The 26114-nt window shown below is 37.9% G+C and overlaps 1 protein-coding gene and 2 pseudogenes across 1 annotated transcript; 1 reads left to right on the plus strand and 2 right to left on the minus strand.

The window, feature by feature from the left end:
* The first annotated feature begins 3779 nt into the window (after positions 1-3779).
* Positions 3780-9196, plus strand: LOC123666892. The gene is made up of 3 exons (XM_045600913.1): positions 3780-6155; positions 6303-7826; positions 8006-9196. The coding sequence occupies exons 1-3, from the start codon at positions 3780-3782 to the stop codon at positions 9194-9196; spliced, it is 5091 nt and encodes a 1696-aa protein (XP_045456869.1).
* An 11283-nt stretch (positions 9197-20479) lies between these two features.
* LOC123666770 lies at positions 20480-22044 on the minus strand (annotated as a pseudogene).
* A 989-nt stretch (positions 22045-23033) lies between these two features.
* On the minus strand, positions 23034-24761 carry LOC123666893 (annotated as a pseudogene).
* Positions 24762-26114: the final 1353 nt, after the last annotated feature.

Here is a 26114-nt window from a genome sequence, read left to right on the forward strand (position 1 = left end):
GTTGGTTATCTAGCCTTTCAACTCTAGTTTGTGAAATTTCGACTGAAATGCTCGTTCTTATCGCACTAGCCTCATTTCAGTGAGTCGTTTTATTATTCATGTTATGATTATGTCAAAATAAAGTTGTAATAGTGTTCGTTTTTTATCTGTAGCTTTAGATGATTTACTCTATTATACAGAATGTTTATTGGTAGATTTCAAGATTTGAATGAACCTAGTTTCCGAACGCAATATGCGAGAGGGGCGCAGAGGGGTTGTTCGAAGCAGAACCACTGCGGATTTTTTAGTAGCCATGGAGCACTGGAGTGGAGAGTACCGCGCTTTTGCAGTAGAGGCGTACATTTCGAGTGATTATTCGCTGTCTCAAACACGCCGTCGCTTTTAATACTCGTTACGGTATTCGTCGATTACGTGATGAGCCATCGATTAACCTCATTCAGTCTTGGGTAGCAAGGTTCAGAGCTACAGGATCAGCATTAAATAGACCCAGATCGGGGCCAACACCAACAGTAGCTACGGAGGAAAATCTCGAACGTGTTATGGCTTCTGTAATTGAAAATCCTCGTTTATCACTTCCTGCATGGTCATCGATATTGGGAATTACGAAATCGACTTTACAGGTTATAATGCTCTGTCGTGGGTGACGATTTAAATCGCGAGCGTAACGAAGGACTCGAGGTTTACTCCCGAGCGTAGCGAGGGTGTTGAAAACTTAAATCATGAGCGAAGCGAGGGATTTAAGACGAGTCCTGAGTATAGCGAGGGATTTAAGTTCACCCAAGACTAAGACAGCTTTATCACCGAGGAAAATACTGTACTTTTCGTACCATTTGTGAAAAAATTAACACAATAATAATATGAGATAAGCATTTATTAAAAATAATGACAATTAAAAGTAAAATTTTTCATTTTGTTTAAAACGTAAAAACGCATATTTAAATACAATTTCAATCTAATCAAGTATTATTGTTTGCTTTGGAAACTAATTGGTGATTTTTAAAAACGTATATTTATCCGATTTGTTGAAATTAGTGAGAGTGTATTGGAACATATCAAATGTCACCGTACCCATCCTATGTGAAATGGATTATGGATAACCTATTATTTATTTTACCTAGCAAGCGTTATTTATGTTGAAAGAATATTTTTATTACTTAATTTAGAACTCAAATGTAAACAAAGCTGAATTGTACTCTAACGTATAGGAATAAGAACGAAATTCCTTTCAATGTCCAGAGCATTTCACTTTGCCGTATAATATATTAGTCCCATGTATACTTCACTATATCCATTTAATTTTCATGCTTCTTTTTCTGTATTCCGATTCTGTATGGTATGTGGTGTTGGTGCGACCGTGTTGTGTGACCCGACGGCTCAAGCGGAAGATCGGCGCTGACAGCTCTGCCAGCATATGCCGAGCTTGAGACCGGGTTTGCGATATCCTTATTGTATAGTGGATATGTAATATTGATTTGTGTGGATGTTGCAAATAAAAAGTATTATTATTAAAAGTTAACATTCGAAACATTGGTCCAATTATTGATAGAGAGAGTTAAATTTTTGTTTGGTACATTTATTGTTGATGAGTTGATTCGAGTATTTCTCTGTTCTTGTGTCTGAGGAACTTGCGTTTCATTATAGATAATATACGTCGGAGATAGTGGTAGTGGTGCATCGTGAGTTACGGACGAAGATGCCGGAAGTTGATGGTTGTGGCTCTGATGGTTTAAGTTTTATAGTTTTGTTAATTTGACTGCTTAATATGGTTTAATTCGCCATTGAGCTTCTGATATAACCCTCAGCTACTCCATCAGAGCTCCAACTACCATGTCTTTTTATTGACGTAATATCCGCCCCTGAATCCGTTAAGAAAGTCGCCGAAGTTCTTCTAAAGCAGTGACCGATGTAGAGTTCAACATCTTTAAGTTTTAAATACTATTAATTTTATTTTTGCCGATGGCTTTTCGAGTACATTTCCCATTTCGATAGTTTATAAAAAATCTATTGTTTTCCATGTTGGTGGGACGTAACGCTTGGTATTTATGAATGATTTTAGTATATTGTCCTTGTACAATGAATGACCGATTTTCCTTTGTCTTAGACTCCTTTACATTAATCAGCAGCAACTCATTGGAATGATTTTCAACGTCCTCCACCTTTAAGTTTACAAGTTCACATCCGCGGCAAGCACCATTGAGTCCAAAAATTAATGCCACCTATAACAAAGATAAAAAACAGGTAAATATATAGAATAATTACCATTACTAAGATACGAAATATTCATAGTTAAATCATGTATACTTACTTTTGTGGCCTTTTGTGGAAAAATTTCGTCAGGAGCTTCATTAAGAAATTTTTCCATATTTTGAGTCGTAAAAATTTTAGACTTTTTTGCGCAATGCCCTTCTGATTTTCTTTTTAAAAAAGCTAGTAATTTCGTGAATCTATTTCAATGCTGTGTTTGATGCTTACTGTAGCTTTCAGTTTTGAGTATATGCATCAAAGTGTATTCGGATTCTTTGGCTTGGATAAATAATCAAAATAGACAAGTAGTACTGATTCTGAAATTGATAGGCTTTTCGCACTTTCGAGAAGCCAATATAGCTTTAGGCTTCAAATGTAAGTCAAAAAGTCTGTTGATTTCTGTTTTAGTATGAGCGTCGATGCCGTAGTCGCCTCGAGTGCCAATATTTTCGTGATTATGTTCAGCATCTGTATGATATGCAAGAATATTGTCGGTTCCACTCTCAAATAACAAATAAAGTTCTGCCGCACACTGTGGTCCCTTCTTCCGAACTTTATTACACCTGTAAAAACGTTTTTGCCCCTCTTCTGTCATTCGCGTAAATTTCCGAGACCAAGTATTTTTTGAATTCACGAAATCTTCCGCCTCTTTCAAGTTTGAAAATTTAGATTTAAAAACCCAAAGTTTGTTTCGTCCACGTTTGGGTTTCATTGGTCCTTGATCCTCTGATTCTGCTCCACTTGAATAGTAATCCGGCACTCCTTCATCACAATTTATTTCACGACTTGGTCCAGCTAACTCTAACTGACTCATCTCCACATATAAATCACTAAATACTGGTAATTCACTAAAATATTACGCAAAATAAACAAAACTAAACATTAACGTGCACATTACCGGCGAATAATGAAAACAATAACAATCTAGAAGTCGCGTGGGCCCGCCGCCCGCGCCGCTTGCTATTGGCCGTGCACCCGCACGCACCCCGCCACCCCGCACTACACTCGTATCCAACCATCGCACCTTCCGCCGTTTTCATGAAATTATGATCAAAAAATATTAATAATTAACTCTTATTCATTTTTATTGCACTCGTTTTAATATTTAGAGCTGCCCGCAAAGCGAAGCCTGAAAGTGGGTTTTTAGACGGCACGAAATAGTTGGTAATATATTATCTTTGCCACCTGTACGAACCAAGTCGTACATTTGCGAATCAGCGATTTTATTAAATAAATTGGTTATCAATATAATAATTATTCAGTACGTTTTCGATCTATCAAGGCGATCGCGCGTGCTCGCACACCGGGTCATTTGATCATCATCAAGGATCAATAAATTAATTAATTTAATTAATTGTGATTCGGGTTTATTTCATATTAACAAGAAAAAGTGTGTAGAGTCAAACAAGGACGCTACATCCTTTTATGGTCCTTCGAGAAAAAAAAAAAACTGACATTTCGTGAAGTGAACTGTGGACATTAGATTACAGACTATTTTTTATCGAAGAATTTTTAGCATATCAATTTAAGTAAACATGGAAGATCTTCTATCAACACAGCAGCAGTTGATTGGAGCTATTGAGCAGCTCTACAGCAATTTCAAGAAAGACGGACCGGAACGCAAGACCGGTGATTACATCAGGAGGAGACTTGAAACGCTAGATAAGTATTGGGAGGAATTTCAAAACAACCACCTTAAATTATGTGGCTATAGTGACAAGTCGCATGATTATTTTGTGACCGAGCAATTCGACACAACTAGGGAGCGCTACGAGCATGTCAGGTCCGTCATCGTGAATTATCAACCACGTGACGCCAAACCGGGCACTCCGCTGCTGCGGCCAGCGACTGCACTGGCTGGCGCGGGGCCGCCGCAGCCGCCCACGCGCGCCTCATCGACGGCAGCAAGGACGGACAGCGCGCACGAGTCTGAAGCACATCAGGTAACTTTCAGGACACAGGGCGTCAATAGCAGGACAGATGAGTTGCTAAGAAAGCAAGCGAGCAACTTCAGGGCGCTTCAGAGAAAGGTAGCTAGTATTAACTTAGATACGGAGTTAGATAAATGGGAGTTTGACGATTTATTAAAAACATTACAATTCCGGTGGTCGGCTATAGATACTTTACATCTGGAAATAGATAGTGAACTAGAGGGGAAAAATCAGGAATACGATGCGGCTTTCTATCATTATGAAAGATTGTACGAAGACATGAAAAGGGCTATTAATAGGAAAATGAGGTCTATGTGTCATAGGGAGAAATCAACTCCGCAGATGGAATTGCCTATTTTTAGCGGAAGCTTCCAGCAGTGGACATCGTTCAAGGATCTTTTCACTGAAACTATCCACACAAACGCATCTCTATCATACGCGCAAAAGATGCAGTTTTTAAAGGGTAAGCTCCGAGGAGAAGCCGAGCGTTTAGTTCAACACTTACAAATAAGCTCAGACAATTACGTTACCTGCTGGGAGATACTCAATAATAGATATAACAATAAAAAACTTATTTTTACGTCACACGTCAATACTTTAATGAATATTTCAGTGTCGCAACAACCGTCGTTCGGACATATCAAGAAAATCCACGATACGTCACTGGAGTCGCTAAATGCGATAAAAAACCTGGGTGTAGACATAAGTTCATGGGACCCTTTATTAGTACATATTTTAAGCCAAAAACTAGATGCCGATACTTACAACGAATACATATCATCGTTAAAACAACCAAAGGAATTACCTATTTTAAAAGATTTTCTAAATTACCTAGAAACGAAATTTACGGCTCTTGAGACTTCACGGAAAAAGCAAGAAAACCCGACAGCGAAGTCTAGTTTCAAAAATACATATTATAATAATTCACCAACAGAAAATCGCTTAAATTACAAGAAACCCACATACTTTACACAATCAAAGGTTTCAAGTAACAGAGTTCAAAAACCTGCACATACGGCAAAATTACCGTGTCACTTTTGTTCAAATCGCGAACATGGCTTATATTATTGCACAAAGTTTCTAGAGTTGCCTAATCATATGAAACGAAAATTTATTATAGACAAAAATTTATGCAAAAATTGTCTTTATGATCACGAAGGCAAAAATTGTTATTCTGAATCGCGTTGTCGAGAATGCGATGGTAATCATAATACAATTTCGCATGACGTATTTTGCAATAAAGTATTTACGTCGAAAAATACAGAGTCGAAGATTTCGAAATCGGACGTGGGTAATACACATGTTTCGGTAAATTGCAAAGACCCTGAAATCCTGTTGGCAACAGCCATGGTACAGGTACAAGCTCGGGACGGTACATACTATAACATTCGAGCCCTACTAGATCAGGGGTCTGAGACTACTCTCATATCAGAGAGAATAGCTCACATTTTAGGTTTACCACGCAAACATTGCAAGGGAACTATAACTGGAATAGGTGAAAAGGAGAGCAATTGTAAGGGGATTATTAAAATCAAATGTAGGTCTAATCAAGAAGACTTTTCTTTCGAAACAGATGCGTATATCATGAGAACTTTAATAAAGAATCTGCCCTCCTACAGCTTTCCTAAACCAGAGTGGCCTGCATTAGAAAATTTGCCTTTAGCGGATCCTTACTTCAATATGAGAAGACCGGTAGACCTTTTACTTGGAGTAGATGTTTTTAGTAACTTACTATTAGACGGAATTTATAAGGCGGGGCCCACTCTACCGATGGCTCAAAAAACGCGTTTAGGTTGGATTTTGAGTGGCTGCGTAAAAAAGAGTTTTAAATGTAACATAATTGTACATAACATCGACGATATCTGTCAATTTTGGCAATCAGAAAATATCTCAGAGCCATCTACTATATCACTTGCCGACCAGCAGGTCATTGATTTTTATAATAAAAGTACTATACGTCAGTCGGATGGCAAGTATCAAGTGCGCCTCCCCCTTAAAAATGAAATAGAAAATAAATTAGGCCAGTCAAAATCAAAGGCCATGGCACAGTTTAAACAGTTAGAAAGAAAGTTTGTTAAAAATATAAATATAGCACGAGAGTATAAATTATTTATAAACGAATACAAGCAATTAGGTCATATGATACACTCAAATAATTCCGATTCATCCGGTTTTTACCTACCGCACCATTGTGTTATTCGAGATGAATCAACCACAACTAAGTTACGGGTGGTTTTTAATGCTTCCGCGCCTTCCACTTCCGGTTTGAGCTTAAATGACTTGATGGAAAGAGGTCCTAATTTACAACAAGATCTACAGAGTCTTCTTATCAAGTGGAGACAGTTTAGATATGGGTTTACTGCAGATATTGAAAAAATGTTTAGAATGGTTTGGTTACATCCAGATGACCAAAAATATCAAAAGATTATTTGGAGAGAATCGCCGTTAGATAAAATGAATATTTTTCAATTAAAGACAGTGACATACGGCACCAAGGCCGCGCCGTTTCTGGCGATGATGACACTTCGACGTTTAGCTCAAGATGAGAGACAGAATTACCAGGAGAGTTCCGCGCCGAAAGTTATTGAATCATCATTTTACATGGACGATTTAGTCTACGGATGTCATTCTATTGAATCAGCAAAGCGTTTAATAAACGACATTATTTCGATTTTAAATTCAGGAGGGTTTAATTTACGAAAATGGAAGGCCAATAATCAAGATATACTCCCAAATAACTATAGTAATACAGAACAAATCAATTATGACTTTAAAAACACCGAGTCATCAAAAACGTTAGGACTTAGTTGGGACCCACAGCAAGATCAATTTACATTTACCTCAAAATTAGACTTCATGACGAAAAACCCTACAAAACGTATTTTACTTTCAAATATATCAAAATTATTTGACCCACTGGGCTGGCTATCTCCAATTTCAACTAAAATAAAACTATTATTTCAACAAGTATGGCAATTACAATTAAAATGGGACGAACCGTTACCGGAAAATATATTGAAAGAGTGGGAAAGTATGAAAATTGACTTAGAAAATATAAATAAATTTTATATACCTAGGTGGTTAGGAACAATAAAGAATAATGTCATCGAACTCCACGGATTTTCAGATGCGTCAACAAAATGTTACGCTTGCGTTGTTTACTGCAAGGTAATGACACATGAACAGACATCGGTAACTATGATAGCAGGAAAATCAAGATTAGTTCCTGTAAATAATAAACTTACTTTACCGAAACTTGAGTTATGCGGTGCCTTATTACTCATAAAGTTATTGTCAAAAATAAAAAGTTGCCTTGAGACATACCAAATTAATTACTACTGCTGGGTTGATTCTATGGTAGTTTTAGGATGGATTAACGGTGTACCTGAGCGCTGGAAACCATTTGTGGCAAATAGAGTAAAGCAGATTATCGAAGTGGTACCGCCCAACAGCTGGAATTACGTTAAGTCGGAGGAGAACCCCGCAGACTGTGCTAGCCGTGGTTTAACAGCGTTACAATTAAGAGATCATAAATTATGGTGGAACGGGCCGACTTGGTTAAAAACGCATAAAACTAAAGATCAATTTAATACTAAAATAACATTTTTTACATGTCAAGAAGCCAAAAGAACTAAAAAGATCGTAGCAACAGTAATTCATAATCAATATGAAAATATCATAACATCATTACTTTTTAAATTTAGCTCGTTAAGCAAGATTGCGAGAATATCTATATCTATATCTATAGATTTATTAATAATAAACGTGAAAACAAGAAATACTTAACGTTAAGTGAAATAAAGCAAGCCAACATAAAAATCATTCAACAGTGTCAGCAAGAATATTTTATTCAAGAATTACGTGATATACAGAAAGGAAATAATGTATCATCAAAAAGCAAGATTTGTATGCTCCACCCTATACTTGATGAGGATAAAATTTTAAGAGTGGGGGGACGTCTAAAACACGCGAATATTAACCTAGATATGAAACACCCCATTATCATACCCAAAAATAGTCGTTTATCAGAATTAATTATCGACCAGTGTCATGAACTCACCTATCACGGTGGCGCCAAACTTACTTCCGGGTTTATTCGACAAAAGTACTGGTTGGTAAGAGGACTCAAAGCCACGAAAAAGCGTATTTTTCAATGTGTAAAGTGCAGAAAGCACACTCCGAGTCAGCACTATCAAATTATGGGCGATTTACCTACAGCAAGGGTCAATCCATCGCGGCCATTCTATCACACAGGGGTAGATTATACAGGTCACGTGTTTGTTAAGGCCAACAAGGGCCGAGGTATTCTAACCACAAAGGGCTACGTGGCTGTATTCGTCTGTATGGTTACTAAAGCTGTACATTTAGAATTGGTGTCAGATTTAACAACGTCATCATTTTTAGCTGCTTTGCGCCGCATGACTGCTAGACGAGGGGTGCCGAAAAATATGTACAGTGACCAAGGTACTACCTTTATCGGAGCAAACAAGGTCTTACAAGAAGAATACCAACAAATATTAAGTACCTTCCAAAACACAAAATTCATCGATGAAATCACGAGAATGGGGATCAAGTGGCATTTTAATGCCCCTTCTTGGCCGTCAGCAGGTGGTCTATGGGAAGCTGCGGTCAAGAGTCTCAAATATCATATAAAACGGGTGATAGGCGAACAAAGACTTACATTTGAGGAATACTCAACATTACTCTCTCAGCTCGAAGCTTGTATTAATCAAAGACCTTTATGTGCAATGACCGAAGACCCTGACGACTTAAATTGCCTAACACCATCTCATTTTTTAACTAACGGTCCTCATTTAGCATTTTACAACACCGAAACTGACTTACGTACTCGTTGGCACCTAACGCAAAGATTATTCGATGATATCTGGAAAAAATGGCGCTTAGAATATCTTACGCAACTATCAGTCCGCAGCAAGTGGAGGCTACCACAAGAGAATATCAAGATCAACGACATAAACTGGTCATCAAAAAAATCGGCCCACCTGCGTTTTTACCGATAATCACGTTTTTTTTAAACAAATCACAACAAAACTTTTTAGTACTGAATAATGTTTTATTGAACTTGTTTATTTACAACAATGTAATCACAATTAAAACATCAAAATGTTTTTTTTTAAGATTTTGATTTAAAAATCAGAATCTTTAATTTTACACGATTTTTTGATTAATTTTTAATACGCTCTAGTTTTTTTAGTCTTAAATGGTATGCATACAATTGTTGCAATTTAATATTGCGTATTCCCTCCTCTTGCTCGAATGACGGCCTGCATCCGCCGTTTTAATGACCTTATCAAGATTTTAATGGTCTCTTGAGGGATTCGGTTCCATTCTTCCCTAATGGCGGTTTCCAGGTCTCCTAATGTTGTAGGGACTGGATTACGGGCTCTAACCTTTTGTTTTAGGGTGTCCCACATATGCTCTATAGGATTGAGATCGGGGCTTCTTGCTTGCCAGGACATTACCCGAATGCCAACCTCTTGAAGGTAATCGGTGGTGATGCGCGCTACGTGTGGTCGTGCATTATCATGCATTAATTCAAAGTTTTCTCCAATATAGCCGGCATAAGGCATCAGATGGTCTTCTAAGATCTCTGTGATATAGCGTGCAGCAGTTAAAGCACCTCTTCGTATGAAAACCAGCTCCGTCCGTCCAGTCAAAGATATTCCACCCCAAAACATTACAGAGCCCCCACCATAACTGACAGTTTCCCTTATGCAACACTGGGTATAACGTTCACCTGGCCGTCGCATGACATTACGGCGTCCATCAGAACCGTGTAAAGTCATTCGACTCTCATCACTAAAGAGAACTGACTCCCATTGGCCTATGGTCCAGTTGATATGATTACGTGCGAATTGAAGTCTGGCTTGTCGATGAGCTGTGGTCAATTGTGGTCCTGTTGCTGGCTTATGTGGTCTTAAATTCTGCTCACGAAGTCTCCTTCTTACAGTACTGTCACTTATAGCCACCCCCCGATCTTCGCGTAAGCGTCGCTGGAGATCAACACCAGATAGGTGTCGATTCCGTAGAGCTGATAACACTATAAAGCGGTCATCTCTTTGAGTTGTCACTCTATGTCTTCCAGATCCAGACCTTCTTCGATACTGCCCAGTCTCCAGAAACCTTTGGTAAACTCGCCGAACTGCAGAACGGCTCAGATTTAACCTCCTGGCCACGATACGTTGACTTATGCCTTGTTGCAGCAAAGCCACAACTTGGGCCGCCTCAGCTTCTGTAGTGTTCATTATTTTTAGTCAAAATGAATCAAAATACAGCCACAGTAAATAAACTTAACGTTATTAACAAGTAATCCCTACAAAGGGCTCTTCCGGACTCAAAGAACGATTCGAATTTGTTACGATGTAAAACCATCAAATCAGTACTCAACAGTGTTTCTGTATAAGAAATGGTTAAGTACCTTCAAGTTCAATAAGATTTACGACAAATAAGATGCCAAACATCGTAACCGACCCTCAAAATAAAAAACAAACGTGTGAAACAGCTTATCTGTGAAACAATCGATAAATATTAAACAAAAAGTGGGTGGGTCGATTTTTTTGATGACCTGTTTAGTTCTCATTCAAGACACTAACTTGCCAGCCGGGAGGTGGCTACTCGGCGCGTCCTGCAGCTACACCCTGGAAACGACGGTTACGTAAGGGTTGTTACCCTAAAAACAAAAAACGGCCTCATGAAACGCCCGGTCGTTAAACTATCAATATTACCAGTTAATGAACAAAAATCAAATGTAAAACAAGATGACGTTAAGCAAGTATATCACGTTACCAAAACAAGCAAGAAAAATACCTATAGCTTTTCGAAACTGGTGCTTACAATTTTATTTTTTATAATGACATTTATATCAAGATCAGAAGGCTCGTTTAATATTACGCCGCTTAGAAATAATCAAAGTTTGTACTTCGACAAGATAACAAAAATGTCTCTAATCAAAGACGAGTGGCGCCTAGTCGTCTACTACGACATGAATCCCTATTGGGAGGGGTCATTAACATTAAGCAAGTACTTAGATTATTTACAAAACATTTGTAATAGTGAACAAGAGCATTCACAATGTGCAGCGATCATGTTACAATTACATCACGGTTATGAACAATTAAATCATTATAATAATGTTATGATGAATAAGCATACTGTGCGCACGCGACGAGGAATAATAAACGGAGTAGGTAATTTAGCAAACTCTTTATATGAGATCAACTACGCCAAGAACTAAACACTATTTCAACTAAAATATCGAAAGACTTATCACTACCTTTTGAGAACATAAGTTTACCTAATATTTATCATTTATTAAAGGTAAAAGCTAGAATGTCAACAAACTACCTATTATTTGAAACTAAAATACCTCTAGTTCACCGAGATACCTACGAAATTCATAAAATCATCGCCGTACCACGTTTAGTAAATAATAACATCATGATTCATATAAAACCCGTATCTAGTTTCCTAGCTATTAATTTACAGAAAGAGGCTCTGTTGCCTATAACTGAAAGTGAGTTAAAATCGTGTCTGCAGCAAGAGTCAGGCACTCTTTTATGTAAGACCGGGTCTCCGGTGTACACCGTGAAGGACGATGAAAGTCTTTGTGAAAGGGATGCAGCCACCGGAAGATGCAGAATTTATGAGGAACCGTGCCAATCACAGTGGCATGAATTAAATCAAGTGAATACTTACTTTTATTTTTATTGTAAACAACAGAACGTAAAAATACTATGCGACGATCAAGTTTCATCGTTACCGTTATTGTATTCTGGCTTATTGACAATAAATGACGGATGTATACTGAAGTTCAAGGACTTCACTGTGTATACTCATAAACAAGAAATGAGTACTTTGCACTTCAAAGCCGATATTATTGCTCCAAAGTTATCTCCGATAAACTACTTTTTTAATATATCGGTTCCGACCCTCGGTGCTACGAACGCAAGCGACAAAGACGACGTCAGCGAGCATTCGAAGCGGCTTATTCAGCTGCAGGAGCAGATCGAAGAGATGAAGCAGACTCTTCCGTTGTATGACAGCGTTAGCAGCCACGACATTCATCATTATACGGTAACCTACATCATCGTTGCCGTGGCTTCCGTAGCTTCCGTAGAGATAGATATCACAGATCACTAAAATTTAATGATTATCTCTTCTTGACGTAACGAGAAGAGTATCGCGTGCACGCATGTTAGCTACTGTAGACATAGAGAGATAATACGAGAAAAGGGGTAGACAAAATTTTGTCGTGGCGCGCATGCTAGGCCTGGTGATTAGTATTCTCATTAGAATGCGTCAACACAAGTTTGTCGCGACTGCGGACGTTGAAAAAATGTATAGAGCTATAAAGGTTACCGAAAATCAATGTTCATTGCAGCAGGTTTTATGAAGATGTGAGCCTCATGAAGAACTCAAAGTATACAAACTTAAAACTGTCACATATGGAACAGCGTCAGCCCCTTATCTTGCGACTAGATGTTTAAAACAGTTAGGATTGGAATGTTCTAGTAAGGTTGTTTCTGAAGTAATTCAGCACGACTTTTACGTCGACGATTTAATCACTGGGGGGTCCACTGAGGCTGAATTAGTGGAGATTTGTAAGGGTGTCATTAGTCAGTTAAAGAAGTGTCAATTTTATTTACGAAAGTGGTATTCAAATCAACCACAAATTCTTGACAAGGTTATTGATGGAAACAGTAGTGATGGTTTACTTAATTTGAGTAACAATGAATATTCAAAAACATTAGGATTACTATGGTCTTGTAAAGAAGATAAATTATTATTTGCTGTAAACATTAAGTTAAGTACACCAATTACAAAACGAATTATATTATCCATTGTGTCACAAATTTTTGACCCATTAGGTTTAGTTAATCCATGTTTACTTGCAGCAAAGTTAATTTTACAAAAATTATGGTCATCTAAAATCACATGGGATGAAGTAGTTCCTGCTGATACTCAGATTATTTGGAATAAATTTATTGATTCACTTCTTTATTTAAATAATATAAAAATTCCAAGACATGTTATTTGTACCAACCCTTTAAAAATTGAGCTTCATACATTTAGTGATGCATCAATACATGCTTATTCAGCTTGTGTCTATATTAAGTCAGTGTCTGTCAACAATGATGTTTCAGTACACTTGGTCACAGCAAAGAGTCGTGTGGCTCCTATAAAGCCAACAACAGTACCACGGCTAGAACTATGTGGCGCTTTACTTGCCGCTAGACTAGCAGAAAAGGTAGTTTCTTCTCTTAGATTGCATATTAATAGCTATACATATTGGTGTGATTCAACTATTGTTTTAGGATGGATAAAATCCCCAAATAATCATTTACTTAAGCCATTTGTCTTTAACAGAATTCAGGAGATTCTTGATAGAACTCAGCCGTTAATGTGGCGGTATGTGCCTACCATTATGAACCCAGCTGATGTAGGTTCACGAGGGGCAGATGCTAAGCAATTAAATAATTCTAGTTTATGGTGGTCAGGTCCACCCTTTCTCAGGTTTGAAAGTTCTGAGTGGCCTGTTCAACCCAATCATATTAATGACAAGGACTTGCCCGAATTTAAAGTACAATGTCACATAGTAAGTGAAAGAAATGATTACTTTACTTATTATTCAAATTTTATAAAGAGATTTTCTAATTTTAATAAGTTACAGCGAGTTATAGCTTATGTTCATCGTTTCATTCATAATATTTGTCGTCGTAAGTCTGCTAAGCGTCTGGTCATTTAAAATTACAAGAATTAAATTCTGCATGAATATCTTTATGTAGATTTGCACAACGTGAAATGTATCATAAAGAATATAACTTACTAAAAAATGGTAAACAGTTACCCATTAAGAATTCATTAAGTAGTTTAAGCCCATTTTTTAATATAAAACAAGATTTATTACGTGTTGGAAGGCAGATTATTAAATTCATTTTATGATTATGACATAAAACATCCCATATTACTTCACTCATCCCATCACATTACAAATCTTATCTTTATTCATTATCATATATTATTAAAGCATGCAGGCCCACAATTATTATTAGCAACTATAAGACATAAATTTTGGGTTGTTGGTGGTAGGAATCTTGCGCGAAAGATTGTACATAATTGTGTTAAATGTTGTAGATTTTCAGGAAAAACTATACAACCAATCATGGGGAATTTGCCACCACAACGAATACATTCTGAGTATCCATTTTTAAACACGGCTGTGGATTATGCAGGGCCAGTCATGATATTGAATCGTAAGGGCAGAGGTAGCCAATTAATTAAGTCATACATATGCATATTTGTCTGTTTAGCCATTAAAGCAGTGCACATTGAACTTGTAACTGATTTGAGTAGTGAAACCTTTCTGTCCGCTTTACATAGATTCATAGCCCGCAGAGGGAAACCAGCCAGCATCTACTCTGATAATGGTAGATGTTTTGTAGGTGCATCCAAAGAATTAGCTAAATTTTTAAGAGAAAATTCACACACAATCAGTGATAGGGTATCGGATATGGCAATCGAGTTTAAATTTTCACCGGCTTATAGTCCTCATTTCAACGGACTTGCTGAAGGTTCGGTAAAGGCAGTAAAATTCCACTTAAAACGGGTTTTATCATTAGCTAATTTAACATATGAGGAAATGAACACGGTGCTCGTACAGATTGAGGCTATCTTAAATTCCAGGCCCCTCACCCCAATGTCTTCAGATCCTTCCGATCTAATCGCTATCATTCCCTCTCACTTTCTAATTGGACGAACTCCACTACTTCCTTCGTCTGAGGTCAATAATGATGATGACGCTGCAAGAATACATTCATTATCTCGCTACATGAGAATTCAAACTCTGAAGGGTCACTTCTGGAAACGTTATAAATCAGAATACATTGCAGAACTCCAAAAAAGGCAAAAATGGCGCAGACAAGGAGAGCAGCTGCGTCTTGGAGAAATGGTGCTGGTCAAAGATGATCAGGCGCCTCCTACTAGATGGGTGCTGGGCCGAGTAACGCGCCTGTACCCTGGTACCGACGGCGTGTCACGGGTCGCCGACGTACTCACTACGTCAGGCACGATACGTCGAGCCTATAACAAACTGTGTCCGCTTCCTGTTATAGCAGACCAGTCCACTACAAACGCTGCTGCTGCTGCTGCTGCTGCTGTGGAGGCGGCAGGATGTTAGCACCGAGCTGTGCACATTAGTCACAGCTCACAGCGCGCTCCACGCGTCGCGCTGCGCAGTGCCCTGCGCGGTGCGGCTTACGTCATGCGGGGCGGGGAACCGCGCCGGCGACGCTCGCGCCCCGCGGATCTCCGCAGTCGCCCGAGAACAACCAAGACGGCAGGACGCAACACTTAAGTCGTGACTCAAGATCGCAGAGCGAGAAGACGCCGCGGCGTGCTCCGATCGAAGACAATTATTATAATAATATATTATATTTAAAACAAAGGACTCCAGACTTATTTCCCGCATCCCCGCTCGTACAACAACAAAACAAAGAGAACCAAACCATCAGTATCTTTACATGTAGCAGTCAATAGACATCTCCTTATTAAAGTTCTTTCATAATGTAAGATTCTAAATTCAAATACATTATATATTATTTTTAAGTTATGTTTTAAGCGGTATTATATGAATTTTGAAAATTTATACTAAAACATTTAAATTTGATAGGTAACAATATGCACAATTTTAAGTTACATCGGAGCCCAACTAGCTTCCCATCCGCGCGGTAGTAGAGCATTTTGGTCACTCTCTAAGTCGGTTGAAATGAGCTTCTGCCGTCCCTCGCTGCCTCCTCTGCTTAAACCAGATGGATCGCTGGCCTTTACTGCGACAGACAAGGCTAACCTTTTAGCGAATCTGTTTGCGGAAAATTCGCTCCTTGATGCAGGTAGTGCCTCACCGCCCAGACATCCACCTTGCGACTCTGTTATGTCAGAACTACGCATTCGCCAAACTGAGGTTTTGAGAGTACTCCGTAACTTGGACGTGAACAAGGCTAGTGGTCCTGACGGGATACCAGCAAGAGTACTTAAACACTGTGCTCCTGAGTTGTCTCCTATTCTCACGCGCTTGTACCGCCTCTCTCTAAAATCCGCTCAAGTTCCTAAAGCATGGAAGATTGCCAACGTACAACCTGTACCTAAAAAAGGTAGTCGTGCCGACCCGGCTAACTATAGACCTATCGCGATCACCTCCATACTGTGTAAAAGTTTGGAGCGTATACTGAATGAAAAGCTCCTAGCATACCTTGAGTTGAATGACCTCCTGTCGGACCAGCAATACGGTTTCCGCCGTAACAGGTCCACGGGGGATCTTTTAGTGTACGCCTCGCACATCTGGGGCGAAGCCTTGGACAAGCACGGAGAAGCGCTAGCTGTCTCACTTGATGTATCGAAGGCATTTGACCGGGTCTGGCATGAGAGCCTATTGAGCAAGCTTTCAGCTTACGGAATACCCCCGGGCTTGTGTGACTGGATATCAGACTTCCTGAGTGGACGATCATTCCGGGTGGTCTTAGATGGCTCCTCGTCTGACTTGATGGCGGTTAATGCCGGTGTCCCTCAGGGATCAGTTCTCTCTGCAACCCTCTTCTTGCTTCACATAAATGACCTCCTCAGGCCCGGTATCTTTGGATACGCGGATGACAGCACTGTTACGGAGAGATACGTGTCCGGTCCCCGAGCTGGTCGGGCTGAAATTCATGAGCATAGAGAGGCTCTGGTTGAACGCATGAATTTGGCTTTGAAAGAGGTATCCGATTGGGGTGACGCCAACCTAGTCAAATTTAATGCTTCCAAAACGCAAGCGTGTCTTTTCACCGCTAAACGGAGTCCATTCCCATTGGCTCCGACTTTCCGGGGTGTATCTGTACCGATCACCGATAGTATTGATCTTCTAGGCATAAATATTTCGTCTAATATGAACTTCGGACAATGCATAGAATCCAAGGCAAAAATTGCTGGTAAGAAACTTGGTATCCTCAATAAAGTCAGGCAGTACTTCACACCGGAACAGCTTCTTACTCTCTACCAAGCACAAGTTCGATCGTGTATGGAGTACTGCAGCCACTTATGGGATGGCTCTGCCAAGTACCAGCTCGCTGCTTTGGATTCTGTGGATCGACGCGCCAGAAGACTCATCGGTGACAAATCGCTGGTTCGCTCTAGACTTCAAAGTCTCGAACATCGGCGCAAGGTTGCCTGTTTGTCGGTATTTTACAGGTTGTATTTCGGAGAGTGTGCTCTAGAACTATACAATTTGGTTCCACCATCACCTTTCTACCACCGAACCGCAAGGCATCGCATGAATCTGCACCGCTATGTGGTTGAAATCCCACGATCTCGCACTAAACGATTTGCTTCCTCGTTCTTAATACGCACCGCAAAAATTTGGAATGCCCTTCCGGCTTCCGTTTTTCCAACGAACTATAACTTGGGTATCTTTAAATCAAGAGTGAATAGGCATCTTCTAGGCAAGCGCGCACCACCTTAGGCTGCATCTTCACTTGACTTCAGGTGAGATCGCAGTCAAGCGCTAGTCTATATATTTAAAAAAAAAAAAAAAAAAAAAAAGTTATTAAGTTTTTTGGTTTGTACAATTTCAAGGCATCAAATTCTCCGAACTTGACTATTGGAACTGCATCTAAAACATCAATCATATATGTACACACAAAACTATCAAAGACTGACAATGTCTATACAACGATCACAACCAGAATTTTATATTACCTTTACATATATATTTTTTTTAATTTATAATTTCTTTCTTCCTATTTTAATTTTTTTCCACCCACATGTATTTTTCTTCAATGTTATATATCATTTTTCATTATTAATCATTGCAATTGTTAAGTTTTAAAAATTAGTCATTTCTTATAAAAATATGTCATTCAAAATTAGCTAGTTAAAAATATATTTTTTTTATTACATTACAATTTCTATTTTATAATCATTACTTGTTATATTTACATCATGTTCTCAAAATTTCTTCTATTCTCGTGTCTACAACAACAAATTATATATGAGACCTAAACGAACACGTTGCATTGCACAAGAACAAAAACTACATACTACCATTGTACTAACTACGGATTTAAAACTATAATCATTGTAATCTAAACTTTACCTCACATGCAGTAGAATCAATACATCTTTTGTTAATATTAAATTACATCCTCTAATTAGTTTTTAATTTTAATCTTGTTAACGGCCGAAAACACGTCACTCTACACGGATGTCAAAACTGTCAAAAAACCATTATGTCTGATTGAACACAAATGTTACATGTAAATAATCATTAAAATGTTAAATGTTACCACTTACAATTCAAATTATTAATTTAATTTTTTTTTTATATTTTATTACAAATTAATTTAATAAATTAATTTAATTTCTGAAAAAAAAAGTTTTACCATATGTCACAAGTATTATCTTTATTATACAGGTACCTGTGTTAAAATATAATAAGTTAATTAACCTTACTTCAATAAAGCAAGTTCTAATAAAGACTAGGGTATAATCATGTTTATATAAATCTTAGGTGCAATACAAAAGGCAATTTTTTGCATACGTTCTGTTTTAGCGTTTATTGCTGATAGTGTCTGTCTTTATGTCTAACAGAGGAATATTTTCATAAAAAAAATCTTTGATGAATATGAACATGTAACAAATATGAAATCAAATCATTATATATTTTTGTTAGTATTTTCCTATTTTTTTTTTCTATAGTAACATAAATTGAGTTACTTACGGCCACTTTTAGGAGTGTTAAAAACAATTTTTTTAAGAGTATGCTTCAAACGACCAACAGCCTCTAAATTACTACTACCCGCCACCTCATTCTCATCTTTGTTAAGTTCTAATAAAGGCTGAACGTCCAAAATTTCCACATTTTGTATTTCAGATGCAACTAGTTCCTCCCTATCACCGCCGAACTCCACTGTGAACCCGCTACATAATGCACCTAGCATGGATGCTACTCGGTCCAATGCCTCATCTGGAGGGATGTAGGTCTTTCCACCACCTGTCTATAATAATGTCCGGACGGCGAATTAGGAACATTGTTAAGAAAGTTCCAACGTCTTATAAACATTCCATCGATCTCGTACATGAAAAGTTCACGTTCCCCTTCAGGCAGTTTTTTTAATTTTTTTGCTAGTATTTTTCCAAAATAGTCGCATTCGTCTTCTTCATCTTTTTTATTTGTAATACGATTCAACGTGCTAAAAGCCTCTTTCATTTGCCGTTCCGCTTCTACTAGCTCTGGAGGACAAGCTCGTCGCCTGACAGTAGGACGTGGTGTTTCCCTTTGAGTTTGGTTCATAGGTGACACTGGTGCCAACGTGTTACTTTCACCTTCATCTTGTATTTCTTCGTCCATATGTGAACTATGTCTCTAAAACGATTTTATTGTATTATTAAGAGAAATAACTGATATTTTTTGATTTCAGGTTAGATTTTATATTTGTCCAAAGATAAAAAAATGTTTATTTATTGTTAATTAATGTACAAATTTTACATTTGTTTTTTTTTTGTTCCAGTTACCGAGTACTCATACGGAATGGATTGAAATCGAGAAAGGATTCCGAAAGAAATTTCCTCACTGTGTTGGAGCAATTGATGGAAAGCATGTGGTTCTGCAATGTCCAGCTCATACGGGATCCGAATATTATAATTATAATAACTCATTTAGCATTGTGCTTATAGCACTAGTAGATAGTGACTATCGTTTTATTTTTGTCGACATTGGAAGTCAAGGCAGAATCAGCGATGGTGGAGTGTTGAGGAACTCGAAGTTATGGCAAAAAATAAATAATAATGCTCTTAATCTTCCCGCGTCATCACCTCTCCCGGATTCAAATCTAGACATACCCTACGTTTTTATTGGTGACGGAGATTTTGCTCTTAGTACCAATATAATGAAACCTTTTCCGGGAAATCATGAACCGGGGGCGCTCCAAAGGGATAGTATTTCCGTTTGCAGAAACAATAGCGCTTAATGTTCGCATTTCGCCTCTTTCCGCTGACGCGATTTGTCCTACTTGTATCTGTGATTTGGGAGCCAAAATTTTAGGAGTTTCTAAAACAGTAGACACGCCGGACTCGTCAAAGTTCAATATCCTGTTGGCAGCAAAATTATGTCGCTGTAACACATCAGCCAAACTATTATAGAACTCTTGGACTGCAGTCTTATTAAATGCGAACGATCGAGTAGCGCTAGTGTTTTCTGGCTTTCGCAGACTAAGGTTGAGGTTTCGTTTCCTGTATTTACGCATCCACTCTAAGCCGGCCATTTGATTTTCGTCCCATTTCAACATAGTTTTTCAGAAAGACCACTCCTTTCAACCTCAACAATTGTGACTTAACTATTATAAAAACATCTTTCCACTATAGCTTGTCGAAATAAAAATCCATTGCTATTTGGATCTTCTTGAATATTTGACTCATTAGTTATGTTGGGTAATAGGTTATAGTCATCGTCATCAGTATTATTTAATAAATCATCATCTAATTTTATTGAAATATTATGTAAAGTTGCACATGCACATATCACAGCAACAACTGTCTCTAGTTTGATTCCCATGCCCACTTGAAGACATGGAAACCTCCTCTTCCAAACACCAAAAGCTCTCTCGACAGTATTTCGTGTTTTAATATGGCTTTTGTTGTACTTTTCTTGACCGATGGAATTCGGTGATAAAAATGGTGTAAGGAGCACATTGCTTATGGCATAACCGCTGTCCCCGAGTAATAATCCTTGCAATACACCTGTATTAAGACGCTGTTTAATTGAGCTACTATTATAAATAAAACTGTCATGTGTGCTACCAGGCCACCGAGCTACAACATCATAAAATTCTAAATTGGGGCCTGTCACTGCCTGAACATTAATTGAAAACCACCCCTTTCTATTTCGATACACTTCCGAAGATATTCCACCGGGACTTCTTATTTTAATATGTGTACAATCTATACAACCAATCACTCCAGGAAATTCAGCAATATCATAAAACGCTTGTTTCACTTTGTTTACATCACTTTGGGTTGTAGGGAACTTAACAAAATCTTTCATTTTTTGTGCCAATAAGGTAGACACTTTGGCTACAATCCTAGATACAGACTGTTGGCAAATATCCATGACATCACCTTCCAGTATCTGTAATGATAGGTTACTTTTTAGTAAATGCCAGTAGGTCTATGAGTAGGTCCAGTACTAAATAGCTATTATCATTTACCTGAAAAGTCCGCAATGTTAACAATATCATTATTTCAGGAGCAAACGGCAGGCCTCTTTTCGTACGATTGCTCAGGTCAGGTTTCAACATTGGTAATATGATGTTTTTTACTGTATGAGGTGTAAACCTATATCATTATCATCATCATTACAGTCTATACAGTCCACTGCTGGACATAGGCCTCCACAAGTTTACGCCAAATATAACGTTAACTCATGTGTTTTGCCCATAGTCACCACGCTGGGCAGGCGGGTTGGTGACCGCAGTACTGGCTTTGTCGCACCGAAGACGCTGCTGCCCGTCTTCGGCCTGTGTATTTCAAAGCCAGCAGTTGGATGGTTATCCCGCCATCGGTCGGCTTCTTAAGTTCCAAGGTGGTTGTGGAACCTTGTTATCCCTTAGTCGCCTCTTACGACACCCACAGGAAGAGAGGGGGTGGCTAAATTCTTTAGTGCCGTAGCCACACAGCACCTAAACCTATACCGAGCATAAAATTCAGATGTGGGGTATTAAGTAAAAGGATTTGAATAGTCACGTAAATACAGTCTTGGTCCTGTTTCTCTGAACCTTCTTGCATAATTTACAAACTCGACAAAATCTTCTAGATCAAACATCACACTTGTTTATAATTTATTTATTAATTAGATTAATTTATAATATTATATACCACGGGCTACTGTTGTCATATAACATAACAAGTTAACAAGCTAACCTCACTTTCGAAACGTCAAAATATCCATTTAACAATATTTAAGTAAGGGTCCAGCAATACTTAAAGTTTAAATCTGTACTTATTAATCGTTTAAGTAATCATTAAACGTCTCTGAGTGCGGCAGTAAATTTCCTATCTAAAATTATATCTCAGAATGCTTCAAATGTGACAGTTTTGTTTTTACAGTCAAAAATAGAAATGGTATCTCATAATTGGCATCCTTACCCTACGTATGTACACCTCCATGCCATCTAATTCTCTTTTCATGCTAGAGGTTGTCTGGAAGAGATCGCTCTTTTAGCGATAAGACCGCCTTTTGTTACACATTTATATTTTTCTTTCAATGTAAATTTTTTTCTCTGTTAGTGTACAATAAAGAGTATTACATAGTATTACAATACAAATACTCTTTGTATTTGTATTGTAATTATGAAGAGTAATAAATTGATAGTTTCTTTTAAAACTTTTAAAAATTATTGTAATATTGAATAAAGCCGAGGACATAGTAGGAAGGTTATGTCTACCGAGACATTAGAAATTTAAGTTAACTTAATATGTTGATTATTTTGATTTAAGTTAAGGTTGCACATAACACTGGCTATATTACCTAAGTTTGTCGTGTACCCAATGTCAAGATATACATTTTTAATTTATTGTTTGATTTTTTGCTGCCTTAACTTTTTTTATTATTGTCTAGTTTTTTTTTAAATTTTATTTGTGTTTTTACGTGAAGTGTGTATATCACCTTATGACGAAATAAATGTTTTTATTTCATTTCAACGCATTTTACTTCTGATTCTGACATATTTTAAAAAAATGTGTAATGTTTCTGTTTTGAAGGGGGAAATTGTTCGAACTAAAAGAATAAGAATTAATTATTCTATTCAGTATTTATTGATTTAAATGGCTCTCGGCAACTCTTCTAGCTAGTTGACTTCTTAGTGCTCTTCCTAAGAGTAAATCTGTACTGGCTTCACTTTCTTGAGAAACATCTTGCCGCTCTGTAAGCAAACAGAATTAATAAGAATCAATAAATAATTGGCTATGTAAGAACATTCGAAATATTTTATTAACAATGCCAGTGTTCATATTAGAAACTAGGCTCACTAACTAGAAACAAGAAGTTAGTGTGGTGAACATGTTTTCAATAAAGCAAAATAATTTTAAAACTAATTGGGACACATTTTGACTACTATACAATTTTTCAAATGAAAAAGCCTCTATTGTTAATTACTAATATTAATTTAAAATTATAATTACAACAAAGAGACAAGGTACAGAAATAAATAAACTGACCTGTTGGAACCTTTACATCAATGAAAATGTCAGCTGGGTCTGGAACATGATATTGAAGTGCAATATTATGCAAATACACAACATGCAATAATAATTTTTGCACATTCTTCTGGCTTATAATGCAATACTCTGTCCTTGTTCAAACATCTCCAACGATTCTTTAACCTTCCAAACGTGTTTTCAATAACTACTCTGGCACAGGAATGTTTTTTATTATATATGTCTTCAATTGAGTCCTGTGCTGCATCTGCATATGGTGTCATCATCCAAGGTCTTTGAGGATACCCAGAATCACTTATTACCAATATAATTTATGAATAACAAACTACTAAACCAGTAGTTGACTATTAGGAATAATTAAAGAATAGATACCCAAAAGCCACACAGATTCATTACTCCGGTATAAATATTTCATATAATCATTTATATCACTATTTTCCCAAATGAAGGCATCATGGGTAGCACCACCGAACTTTGCATTGATAGCAAGTATTTTACAGTTCATATCGCACACCTAAAATTTTATATTATCAAAAGAAACAAATATGTTGAGTGATTGATCTCATTATTGCATTTCAAATGAACAAGTAACATCCAAAATAATAACTATGCTTTCTGTCAGCTAAGTACTTACTATCTGTACATTCAAAGAGTGATAATGTTTCCTGCAATAATATAGATGCTCAATTTCAGCTTTGGGCTTAACAATTTTAAAGTGACTTCCATCAATACAACCTATTACTCCAGGAATCTGATATTTATTGTAAAAACTGAAAAAAAAATCTTCATTTAGCAACTAATGAAACATTTGAAAATTTCACTAAAGTATGGAAAATACCTTTGTTTTATAACATTCCTGTCTTGTTGAGTTACTGGAAACTTAATGTAACATTTTAAAATACTTTGGTTATTTAATGCCTCGGTAACCTCTTTAATGTATACACTCATTGCTTCTTGAGAAAAATGGTTTGCTTCTCCCACTACGCATTGATAATCGCCATTGGCGTAAAACAGTAATGCACATAAGACCTGTGAAAAATTCGTTGTTTTATAGGGAGAAATACACGAACACTGTACAAGGCTAAGCATTCCGAAATGCAAACTTACTTTGGATTCCAATGAAACTCGTTGGGTAGACTCCAAATCTGTATGTTGTCGCAACATTTCACATAAATCAACAAAGGCTTGCTTTGATATGCGATAAAGCTTGACGAACTTGGTTTCACTAATTTTTTCAAGTTGTTTTCCAACTAAGGAACGCATTTCACTTTGGAAGGCTTTTTGCTGCCGTCTTTCGTCTGCTAACGTAGCTGCTTCTAACATTTCCGTGGAAGTGAGTGACGCAACTATAATAGTAACGTTAAACAGGGTGACATCTGTCAAATATGTTACTCATGGTAGCGAATTGTATGAAAATATCAGCGCTCTAGAATGACATTTACGAATGTAGTTAACTTAACTGTCCTGAAAAAACTTATGGTACCAAAGATAGTAATGATAGTATCCGGTAGAGGCGCTGCTCAACTTTTCATACGAATTTTCTACTACACTCGCTAACGTGTATCATCTCTGGAAACTCATGATAGACGTACCGAAGTCTGTCTAGCACTGATATCGAAACTTCAAATTACAGTAAATATTAATACTATTCATCATCACCATCACTTAAGCCTATCCCAGTCCACTGCTGGACACAGACGTCCACTTATAGGAACTTATAAAGCCGACCGATGGCGGGATAACCATCTAACTGTTGGCTTTGAAATACACAGGCCGAAGTTGGGCAGCAACGTCTTAGGTGCGACAAAGCCAGCCCTGCGGTCACCAACGCATACGCGCCATATTTGGTGCGAACTTGTGGAGGCGTATGTCCAGCAGTGGACTGCAATAGGCTGAAATGATGATGATGATAACATCGTCTACTAACTCAGATATTACTGTCCTTAACATCTCTAAGTACACGTGGCCGATTAGATGACCTTCAATAAAAATAGAGCCTATTAATTGGTCGTTAATAATACCGGCCCAAACGTTCTCACTGAAACGAACCTAGTGATGGTTTTCTCGTATCAAGTGGGGGTTAATTAGAGTCCAGTAATGCTCATTGTGCACATTGTATAAGTCCCACTCGAGTAAACAGTGACTCGGCTGTCTAGAGCATGTTGGCGTTTGTATTATTTAACAACTACTGGCAAAAGGCGATTTTTGCCGGTATGTATTGTATTGGCTCGGTTTTCCGCATTTAGACGCAAAGGTGGTCCATTATGCGTGAAAAGTGGGCTGACTAGTTCAGCCAGCCCAGCTCCTTTCAGAAGCACAGAAGCCTCCTGGGGCGTTCACAGGCTTCTCGGAGCGTCCTTATTTCCTTAAGTATGGTAGCCCGGTGTGCGGCCACTCCCTCGCATTCCAGGATTACGTGGGCGGCTGTTTTTTCAGCAGCCAGACAGCCCCTGCAAAAAGGGCTGTCTGTTGCATTCATGATGAATAGGTGGTGAATAAGTGCTATGTGGCCGGTAATCGTGCCAACAATTATTCTGATGTCCAGGCGGTTAAGACTGAGCAGTCGGCACGCTAGATGCGGTGATACTTCCGTGAGTATCAATTTGGACTGTCTACAGCCGGTTTGGTTTGCCCAAAGGGCATTGTGTTTTGCACGTATACGTTGCCTTACCCACG

This window comes from Melitaea cinxia, chromosome 27 (genome assembly GCF_905220565.1).
Source record: "Melitaea cinxia chromosome 27, ilMelCinx1.1, whole genome shotgun sequence".
Lineage (NCBI taxonomy): Eukaryota > Metazoa > Arthropoda > Insecta > Lepidoptera > Nymphalidae > Melitaea > Melitaea cinxia.